This window comes from Archocentrus centrarchus, unplaced genomic scaffold, assembly GCF_007364275.1.
Source record: "Archocentrus centrarchus isolate MPI-CPG fArcCen1 unplaced genomic scaffold, fArcCen1 scaffold_50_ctg1, whole genome shotgun sequence".
NCBI classification, from domain to species: Eukaryota; Metazoa; Chordata; class Actinopteri; order Cichliformes; family Cichlidae; genus Archocentrus; species Archocentrus centrarchus.
Genome location: NW_022060273.1, coordinates 1539494 through 1551183, shown reverse-complemented (window position 1 = coordinate 1551183; position 11690 = coordinate 1539494). Strand labels below are relative to the sequence as shown.

At 39.9% G+C, this 11690-nt stretch overlaps 1 protein-coding gene across 5 annotated transcripts in view; it reads right to left on the bottom strand.

The window, feature by feature from the left end:
• Nucleotides 1-5479: 5479 nt before the first annotated feature.
• Nucleotides 5480-11690, bottom strand: part of hspa12a (heat shock protein 12A) — a 77769-nt gene continuing 71558 nt past the window's right edge. For all 5 annotated transcript variants that reach the window (XM_030725230.1, XM_030725232.1, XM_030725234.1 and 2 more), the window contains one exon: nt 5480-10292. In XM_030725230.1, coding sequence (XP_030581090.1) covers nt 9661-10292 — 632 coding nt within the window. In that variant the 3' untranslated portion in view covers nt 5480-9660. The remainder of the gene's footprint in view (nt 10293-11690) is intronic.

The window sequence follows — 11690 nt, the reverse complement described above, 5'->3', positions numbered from 1 at the left end:
AATGTATAAGTGGAGAGCTCCTCTGACAGCATGTTTGTAATTATATTAATGTTGTTTCCTGTTTTTAAACAGGAAGGCCCAAAGAGAGGACTCCAAGTGCATTTCTTCCTCATGGATCCTATGTAGTCCATAAAAATCATGCAAAATATAACACAGTACAAAATGTATTTTCCAGCTTTTATTGACTTCCACCAGCTCACCAGCAACCCATCTGGGGTTAGGGTTGGGTTTTGCTTTCAATGCATGCTACACGGGCAACTTTTCAGAAACTAGAAGACGGTATAAACAGATTTTGTGATTACAGTTTTTCTGTTAAATGTGTTTCCTTTCGAGTGTTCCAAACAGAAAAAAAGAATTTGCTGAGCATTAAGCAAACCCGCTCTAGACCCAAAGTCTTGATTGGTCACCGGTGACTCGGGGGAGGCTTTTTTAATGGGATTTTTTGGATTCAACTTTTCAAAAGAAGAAAATAACAGTACAGAGTAAGGGTTAGGGTTGGGGATATCAACGATGATGACTTAGAGCTCAGAAGGTTAATTCAATGCTGCATATAGCAATAAAAGCTTACAGAAACAATCCAAAAAGTATAGGATATGTATAGGATGTTCATACCAAACTGTTCTGTGAAAAAGTCACTTGTTTGAATACAGGTTGATTGAATGATTGATGTGTGCTTTGGACCAAAGTTTGAATGGAAGTGATGTTATATGTTTTGGAAACCTTCTTCTTTGTTATGAACACCACTTTGTAGTTTTAGCTTTGACTATTTTCCATTGAGCTACTGATACTAAGTTCTGCCACTTGTTAGCTCGCAGATTCCAGGCCCACTGCTATAGTTCATTACATCCTTGTATAACCACAGTGACAGCCGTGTCTGCGTCCCTGGCACGAAGTCAAGTTTTGCCAGGCCAGGGTGTTGGTGGTGACTCCACCATTGTTGCCCCTTGTCTCTGATCCTGTGCTTGATTTTTAATGGCTGGAATCTTAAGGTGTGGCCAGGTTGTGGAGGGCATCGGCTTTGGGAACCTCAGAATATCTGCTTTTTGCAGATGATGTGGTTCTGTTGGCTTCATCAGAGTGTGACCTCCAGTATGCATTGGAGTGATTTTCATCTGAGTGTGAAATGGCTGGGATGAGAGGCAGCCTCTCCCAGTCTTAGGCTGTGCCACAAAACAGTGGAATGCTCCCTCTCAGCTAGGAGAGAGAGGCTGCCTCAAGCAAGTCAGTTAAAGTATCTTGGGATCTCATTCACAAGTGATGGGAGGATGGAGCCATGACCACATGGCAACAAAATGCCATGTGTAAACCAAATAATAAAGTTTTAATTTTCACTTGATCAAAAATGTGACTTTGAATGGTCAGTAAAACTAGAAAACCACTTTATAAATGTTTATACACTAAAGAATAAATTTGTAATAGCAAAGATGGTGTTTGTCTCTGCCCCAAAGGAGCACTCTGATGATGCCAACAGAAGCACATCATCTGCAAAAAATCAGGAGCAAAAATGGAAGACACATGGACCCATCATGTTGATACACTGATGTATGTAGGTGAGAGTGATTAAAAAAATACATTCTTGGCTCTTGTATACATGAAGGGCTTTTGTGGGATGAGCTGCTGATTGTGTCTGGACTGAGCTGTTATTGACGCGCTAATGATATCAAACAGTCTTTGCATAGTAGAAGTACCTTTTTATTCATATTTTAGGGCAAAAGCAGCATTTTTTAAAAGATATTTTTATACTGGCTAACTCTTCAAACACAGATGTTATATCCCTGCAACCACAGAAATGAAGGCTCTCTCTCCTCATTCATTTAGATATTGGCTTCAAAATAAGTGCCTCTGAAAACATTCAGAGCCTCAGAATTTCTGATGATCATGTTGCTAGGCAACAAACAGGAAGGGCTTTGCAAGGCTTGATCAGGTTTTGTAATCCTGGTGCTTATTAAAGAAACATTTTCACTGATTACTGCTAATCTGAAGAACAAAGGAAGTCATAGAATAAAAATAAATATTGTGCATTAGATTACTCACATAAGTGTCTTTGTGACACTGTGAATATCAATACATTTAATTATATTATTGCTTTAAGACAGGAAAGTATTTGCATTATCTAACAATTCAATTCAATTTTGTTTATATAGTGCCAATTCACAACAGCAGTCACCTCAAGGTGCTTTATATTGTAGGGAAAGACTCAACAATATTAGAAAGATTAACAGCAATCAGATGGTAACAAGATACCAACAAGAGTGCATCATGTGCATCAGAAACTGGTTTAAAATGAGAAAATCTATGTTACTGCATTGATTCAGTTTTTGAACAGAAATGGGATTTAATCCTTGACTATGTGGTATTATTAATATAATACACATTTAATCTGTGTTCACTTCTTGTGATGAGGAGTCTTTTATGTTACTGCCATAACTCACAATGCTCTCTAATAATCAACAACTCAGTCTGGCTCATTCAGACAGGACCAACACTCAGTGTGTGTGTGTGTGGGAGTGGGTGGGAGGAGGAGGAAGTTAGAGTGTGCGTGTGTGCATGTTAAGTGTTCAGGTGTACCTTTACACGTGAACACTTCCTGAACACTTAATTAGGTTACACAAATATTCAATTCAAACAAACAAATTCCAGTGAACTTACATTCTGTCTGTTTTCAACCACAAGAAGCTTTAACGAGCACCAAGTGTGTCAAGCTCCAGTTAGCATCCTATGATTTCATTGGTTAGTCATGTTGCTCTGAACCCTGCCATTAACTAGAAGAGAGCACGTATGTAGGAGGGCAGCCGAGCTGGCAACTAAAGGGCCACTTGGAGAGCTTGGGTCCCTTCAGATTGCCGTAGCAACTACTCTACTTCATAGCTATTTGAGGGAAATTGGCCACACCTATCCAACACTCTCACCCTGTCTCCACAGTCCCCTTACACTGACCCTAGTACACACACACAAACACCATATCCAAGCTAAAAACAACCTTGCCCTGTAAAGGGTTGAGTGGCTCTCTACCTGCACTTGTGTAAGAATAATACACTCTGCGTAAATGTATTCTGGTTACTGAATAAGTGGTTGTGTTTAGTTTCATATTCGGCTGGGTGAATCACTGGTGGTGGTGTTTGAGGGCAACTAAAAGGAAAAAAAAAAACACGAGTATAATGGAAAATGGTTCCTCTATGGGTTTTTGTAACCTTCAGAGCACAGCAGAAACAACAGAGAGGTTGTTTTGTTCTTTCTTGTTTAGCAGTCAGATCACAAATTTACTTCTGGCCATGTCTGCTATGATTAAATAAAGAGGAAAAATATAACTACGAGCCTTTCCACTGAACTCCTCACATCAGTGGACATTGTTTAAATGTCAGTGTACTTATCATATTTGTCTGTATAGACAACTGTAATTTTTGGTTCAGATGAATGTGTGCAGGTTGAAATGCTTGGTTAAAAGGCCAAACATAAGATTTGGGTCCAGATTTGGCCCCAAATATTTGCCCTCTTATCCTTTAAATGTGTAGTGCAATAGAACATCTTTAAAATGCAGTCAAACCATGACAAACATTCAACACTGGATTAGAGTAGATTCATTTTCCAGGGTACAGGGAAACACAAGTACACTTCTAATTCTAAGACTGTAATAAATGTAGTAGCAACACACACACACACACACACACACACACAAATAAACATAGGGGTAATCAGTGAATAAATAACATTATATAGTTAAAGGGTCAGTGGATAAGTGTCCTTGGAACAAGATAGCGACCCTTAAATCGCCTCCATCAGTGTGTCAGATGTGACTGTACGTGATGAGAGAAAGACTCTGCATGACACAGTTAAACCGGGAAAGCAAGAGTAAGGTCAGGTACTTAGAATCCAGAATAAAGTAATAAAGACTGAAATGTGTGAGTTTTTGTGAATGAAGTGGGGGAGGGGTGCCATCAATTTGAGAGTGGTTGGTAAAAAAAAAAAGAAATGAGTTTAAAGGCACAGTAAGTAATTGAGTTTTTTTAGTAGAAGGGTTAGTTATGCCTTATCATAAACTTAGAATTAATCCATTAAAAATACATAGGAGGAGGTACTGGTTTGTGGAAGCTGCCGTGTTGCCCCACCATGTATATCACCTTCTGCCAAATCACATTTTATCTATGTAGCTACAAGTTGGCCAAATATGTAGTACGCCTTATAAGTTGCTTTTAATTTAAAGATCACAAATGCCTCTTTCATCTCTTTGTATCTTCTAAACTTTAAATTAAATCCAAATGGAAATGAAATGCAATCATTAAAATCAGGCTTGCAGGGCTTTGTGAAGCCATGTCAAAAATAAACTAGTCTAAAACTGCAGATTTCCTACTAGCAGCCTCTTCTTCTCTTATAAAACGGGAGCACTGGATGCTGAATTTCTCACAATATGAGTACCAGATTGCCCCCCCATTCCTCATTGAATCCACTTGGTGGCAGTGTTGCATTACAAAGACTCAGCTATTTTCTTTATTTTTACATTTCTGTCTGTTATATAAATGACCTGCTGATAAAACTACAACAGCTTTGCTTTGGGTGGTTCTAAATCTAAAACTGGATCGCTAAAGAGGCTCCACATATTTTTAACTTTTTTAAGCTTTCACTGACCACACTGACATGGTCTCACTCCAAGTTTTGATACCTTGGAGAAATTTACATTCTAAATTAATTGATAAACACTGCAGTCCAAAAGTCTACAACCACACTATGAAACATATTAAATCATTAAATCAAAATAATCATAAAGTTTAGAAAAAGATAACAAAAGAACTCCTGACAGGTAGAATGACGTGTATTTCACTGTATAATAAGATCAGCAGAATTGATTTCCACTGAAGCAGCATTCAGACTCAGTAACACTGGAAAGTGCTATATACGTAAATGAGCACATTTCATGTGTGGAAGGTTGGTGGTTCGACACCTGGTGGCTCCAGTCTGCAAATCAAAGTATCCTTGGGCAAGACACTGAATCCCAAGCTGCTCTCTGATGCATTCATCAGAGTGTGAATTTGTGTGAACGCTAGCTAGAAAGCACTTAGGTGTAGAAAAAAGTGCTTGTATGAATGGGTGTGAATGAGGCATTTTGTATAAGGTGCTTTAAGCGCTCGCGTAGAAAAACGTCTGTTTGCCTGCTGCCCCACTCCCACTGTTTGGAAAATGTTGCTTTAGTTAGTTTCATACCTGGTAGCTGGAGACTAAGATGTTTAGCTCATTTTATTAGAAACTGTGTTGTTTAAAAGAGAAAACAATACAATTCTAGAACCATAGCAGCAGATACTACAGCCATGACAAAGTCACAGTGAGCTTTCCTTACTCAGAACTACAGTAGCTGCAAAAAGCTGGCTATGGATGTGGGTTAACACATCTTGCTTAACTTTTTTAACATTGTTGGTTGCCATCAAAGTCTATGTAATGACCCCAATTAACTATGCATAAAGTGAGCAGAAAACAGTACACAGAGAAATTTGAAATAAACATATATTTTATTGGTGACAGTGAATACCTGGCAAAATACACCCAATAACTTCATGAAAAACTGCAAGAGACAAAACAATAAAGAATAATAAAGAGAAAATGTCTTTGCGTCAACAACAAAGGGCTAAAACAATAATGTTTACATTGTTTTGCATTCCAGAGTGGCTGAGCTGATCTAACTAGAAGCTCCGTGATTTTAGCTGCAAACTCTTCTGCATTCTTGTATATTCTAGATAGTTTTAAGCAGATGCTTGTACATGATGCAAGCTGGTGAGACTGCTACCTCAAATTACATCCACTGAATCACCTGATTTCAGGCTCACCGACTGAAAATGCTACTTCACACACCGACAATAGAGTCAGCTAAAAAGTCAGCTAAAGATGTCTTTAAATAATTCTGCCATAGCTTTAGGTATAAAGCTGCTACATAACAGTACCCTGTGCATCACATAATACTCAAAGTTGCACAAAATACATAGCAATGATCTAATTTTAAAAAAGACAAACATGGTGTTATTAGACATTTATCCTTTGTGAGCACAGAGGTGTGTTAAATAAAATGAAAGATTATTAGTTTAGTTATCACTAATGTTTGTGAAGTCTTGCTCTGTTATGGTCGCTATGAGCTCAAAGAGAGAACAATACACATGATTTTGTGTATTAGTAATAGCAAACTTCTTGTTGTAGTCATTCCTATGTGACATGCGAAACGTGCATTGCAGGAAGAGTGCTGAAGACAGCAGAGGGCACTGAAGCTTGTGCAGCTTTGTACATTGACACTGAAAAGCCAGAGAAGCCTTAATTCACAGTTTAAACAAAAGATCAAAGGAAATGGATTTAAAATGGCTAATAATTAAGACCTTCAACTCTAGGGCACAAAATGACTCATATCTGTGGGGGTTGTTGCCCAATCCCACGATTCAGTGATTAGTTCTTTCAACAGTCCATCTAACCCTGCTTAGTCAAATGAAAAGCAAGATTGATGTCTGATAATTGGTGTTACTACGTTGTTAGGGCAGACTGATGTCCCAGTGACCCCAGCAGCCTGTCTAACTTTGCAGTGCCCCTTTAGTTTAGTTTTTCCCACAAGGATGTCAGAATGAGTTCAAAGTTTTGATGTGACCTTTGATGAATCAGTATGATGCTCAGTGATTATATATAAGGTCACACTGGTAATATCAAGAGCTAAGAGGGTGAAGGTATGCACTGTATGTATTAAGTGGGTCACAGAATCTTGACATCACAGTTATTCAGGCACTCTTATGATTAAGACTTTAAATCTTTTATAATAATCTGGGGATTTTTACCTGTATAATTATTGCTGACTGTACCTCAGTCTTTAATAACGGCCCATCAATTTCTGCCTCAAGGCCTTGAGGCACGGAAATTAGCAGAAATGTAAATTATTAGGATTAATATTTTAAATTGATGGACAATGAGATGATACACATTCAGATTCTGCAACCATTTGACACTACAGGGTGAAATACTTTTTAAGGACGGAGGTATTCAAGTTTCCTTAGTGACTGCTAAATAAGAGTAACACATCCTATCTTTGAAAGAACACAGCAAAGCTGCTTCTCATGTCATGGCTGGTGAGAAAAAAATGTTGAGAGATGTCCATGTGAAAACAAGCTCTCGCTCATGTGCACACACACACACGCACATATATATATATATATATATATATGCACTCTTGGCTCTGAAGCTGCTGATACAATGCTAAAAATCTGTACAATATTTAAATACTGTATTTACAGAAATAAACACACTACTGTTTGTCTCAACTGGCCTGGTGCACCTCATAATTGCAACTAAAGTGAAAGAGGTCAGGTGGGCAGGTTACATTCTGTCCACAGCTGATAATCAGAAGCAAAAACTAATAAAGGCAACAATTAAGCACATTTGATGGTTACTCTCTCGTTAAGCTTTCAGCACATTTCACATTCCTGGAATCACTGAAACCCTAACACTGGAACATCAAAGGACCAAGCTGGTACTTTTGCATGATTTAGTCTACTGGCTAAAGTGGCAATACACTTTTATTATGTAATTCTGTGTAGTACTGGGTATAAAGACTTGATTATACAACCAAAACATGAAGAGGATAGCACTTTTGTTTTCCCTGGTAGCGGATGCTTTCCACTCCAGTGGTAGACAATGGAGCAACCAGTGATGAGGAAGAGCAACAAAAGTTGAAAGTAAAACACAACTTTAAAAGTCAGCAACCTCAAGTAGTAAAAACTCATATTTCTACAGTTAGTACAATGATTACTATGAGTGTGCCAAGCCCCGCATGCACAAGGCTATGCAAAGCTAAACAAGCTGCTGGTAAATTGCTATGAATAAGCTAAGCACAAATATTATCTCTTATGTAACACTCATAAACAATATTAAATTACAGTTTATCAAGTGCCTATGTGGCATGTAAAATTCATCATGTTCATAGACTATAGTAACAAAGAAAGCTGTTTTCAGTCAAAAAGCTAAATAAAATCTAAACATATAAACTACCTGCCCAACTATTCAATTCAAGTCAATTCATATAGCACCAAATCAAAACGACAATCACCTCAAGGTGCTTTATACTGTAAGGTAAAAACCCTACAACAACACAGAGAAAACCCCAACGATCAGATGCCCCCTATGAGCAAGCGCTTGGCAACAGCGGGAAGGAAAAGCTCCCTTTTAACAGGAAGACACTTCTAGCAGAATCAGGCTCAGGGAGGGGCAACCATCTGCTGTGACCGTTTGGGTGTGGGGGGAGGGACGCCGTGGAAGCGAGCCAGAGATTAATTGTAACTAATCTCCCATTAGGGGACAATTAGAATACTAGCAAATGAGCTGCATTCAACACAATTTCAAATTAATGTTGTTCTGTGTGAAAACATGTCAAGCTTGTTTTACTGCTAGTGGCTAGCCAAAAATGCCACAGTTAACTCTTTACATTATATTCTTCATAGCAGAACAATTTTACACAGTAATGCAGGTACTTTTAGGCTTGTGTGAACAGGATGGGAATGGATGGTAACTCTGCAAATGTCCAGTTGTCAAATTGGCCATATATATTGAAAATTTAACATTTTGACATTAAGGCTGACATCAACCTAATCCTGTCCTAGAATCATGCAAAACTACTGGCATAGCCCTCCGTACTGTAATGAAGCTGTATTTAAGTAGAACATTGAGAACATTATCAGTATTGAGATATAATTATCTTTTTCTTCTGAGCATGTAATTATGACCTTTTTCACCTTTATCACATTCTGTAGTGAAGCAACCAGACACAACATACCTCACCATAATAGATGTTGTCCAGTAATCTGCTGCTAAGGAAAACAAAGCATGCAAAGATGAATTCTCAGTTGCAATGGAATACTGGCTGTAGCTCAGGAGGTAGAGCAGCTCACCTACTAACTGAAAGGTTGATGTTTCGATTCCTGGCTACCCCAGTTGGCGTGCCTGGGCAAGATACTGAACCCCAAGTTGCTCTCTGATGCAACCGTTAGAGTATGAATGTGTGTGAATGTTAGATAGAAAGCAGTTAGCTGTAGAAGGAAGCGCTTGTATGAATGGGTGAATGAGGCATGTTGTATAGAGTGCTTTGAGTGCTCAAAGTGGAGTAGAAAAGCGCTATATAAGAAGCAGTCCATTTATCATTTATGGCTTTGACTGCCTCTCCCCCTTGAATGCACAGATACAAGATCTAAAAAGCTGTCCTAACATAGATATGGGTAAATAATATCAAGCATGAATAAACTTCATCTCTCCTGTCAGGAGCTTTTAAACTTGACCCGACAAAGCTGTAGCCTCACCATGGAGTGCATGGGTTTGTCTGGAGGGTCTGACCACTAGAAAGCTACTTATCAACGAAATGGATCAAACTAATAGATGGGGTGAAGTGACAGACCTAAAACACACTGAGCTCTTCAGAACTGCTTCCCTCCTTACCTTGATGTTATGTGGGTCCTACAGTTGAATTTACACTTGGTTTAAGGTTGAACACGTTCATTCAGTCTATCTCCCACTCTTGAGTGACTGAACCTTTCCAGTGCATACGCCTACAAGTGTTTGTGTATGTGTGTATGTGTTTGTGTATATGTGTAAGCTGTATGCTTCCATTTTGATAGCTTCCAACAATTCTGAAGCATTAATTCTCTCATGATCTACTTAATGGCTTAGGAAGTCTATGCTAGCTTTGACAGTGCGTCCGGTGGAAACATCTACTGCCATGGCTCGGATCTCTGTGTCACCAAACTGCATGAGCGTCTGGATCTCACGGCGCGCTGCTGTACTTTCCGTTCCACTCACATCTAAGCGAAGTGTCCCACACTTCCTGACACCAGGCTCACTGATGAACCCCACACTCTCCTTCTCAGAGCAGTAGACATGGATGACGATAACCTGCTGGGAAGGTTTAGCTGGGGTGTAGCTCCTCTTGACCATCTCACCAAGCGCCACAGACTGGTCCACAGCTATGAAGGTGTCGAAGACATCCGTACACCAGCGTGTGCCATCTTTCACTAGAAGCTTCTCTGGCGGGTGCTTGCCTTCCACAAAGCGATTGAGGACGCCGACCCCATATGTGAGCGGTGAGCGGCGAACTTTAATCACACTGGGGTCTAGGCCAAACAGAACTGCACCTTTCAGGATAGTTAGGCCAACGTCATGGGGAATGATGATGCGGCTGCGGCCCTGAAGCATGTTCTGGACAGCTTGCTGCAACAAGGGAGACTCAGCAAAACCTCCCACTAAAAACAGGAACTTAATGTCGCTGACTTCTGGCTTATCAAAGAGCTCGGCTGGAGGAGAAACACAGAATCCAAAGAGAAAGCATTTTACTGATACACGGAGCACATTAACATACAGCAGTTTAGTTATTGCTCTGTTTATATGTTTTAATTTACTATTCATAAGTGAATAATAAATAGCTGAATTTGAATTAATAATCCTAAATATTATGTTTAATAATATTTAGGCTTTTGAGCAAATGAGTTGTAAGTCATCAATTAATTGTTATGCTAACCTTTCTCATAGCCTCAAATTCAGTTTTCAAATTCAGATATATATATATATCAGAGGTGATTGCTCTAAGACTGCAAGGGAAGCTCAGCTTCCCCTAAAATGTCAAAAAAATAAGTGATCAAATATATACTGTTGTGTGTACATGTCATTGACTAAATATGCACTACAACGCGCTCATCTTTTGTTCAGAATCAGCTTCTTATCACTGGTAATGACGCGGCTTTTCTCTCACTCATTCCCGCAGCTTCACAGTGCTTTAAACAGTGTGGACGCTCAGCGTCCACAGAGTTCAATAGCAAAGCAAAGACTGCAGCGAAACGAAACGAGTCATTGGATAAATGCTGGGCTTTGTCCCGCCCATCGGACGCTCAGCGTCTCTGGGGGTCTATGGGGCAGTGGGCTGGCCTCGGCCGGCCCGGACGCTCAGCTTCTGCATGATGATTGGATGATCTGTCTGAGGCTGAATCCCTTTTTGATTGACAGCGAAATGAGCGAATCAACGATCTTTTGGTGTAAACATCCGTGGGAGCGTTTTTAAATTTTCATTCTGTTCTGAGTTGAACTGGAGACTTTCCTAATTGTCTTAGCGGCATTTTCTTTGTTAAAAACAGCTAGCGACAAATCGTGCTTCTATTTCTGGTGGTTTTTTTGTAGCTGCTTGTGTTTGGAGACTGACTTCTATCACTCTTTCTGACTTCTATCGCAGTTTCTGTCCAGCGGGTGCTGCTGAGCCCCTCCACCGTCACAAAGCACTCACAGGCGGACACACTTCACACTAGCCTCGTGCCAGTCCCAGCTAGCAACCTAGCTAGGTAGCAAGCTGCACATAATGGCAGACAGTTTGAAAGTGGTGGACCGGAGTTGGACAGTGCAATGCCTCAGGTGTACAAACTATTGTCATTAGTGGCAACGATTGGAGCTACATCTGCAGGTGTAGAGAGGAGCTTCTCCTGTTTAAAGCGGTTCAAGTCTTACACCCGCAACACCATGGGCCAAGGCCGTTTAAGCAGCCTAGCTCTGCTGGCCATTGAGAGGACACTAGTCAAGTCCCTGGAAAAAAAGCCTTGTTGGTACGACAGGGTCACAGATCATTTTCTTGAAAAGGAACGGAGGGTAGAATTTACGTATAAATACGGACACATTTTATGATGTAGGCCGAAATTGAGCTTCCCCTC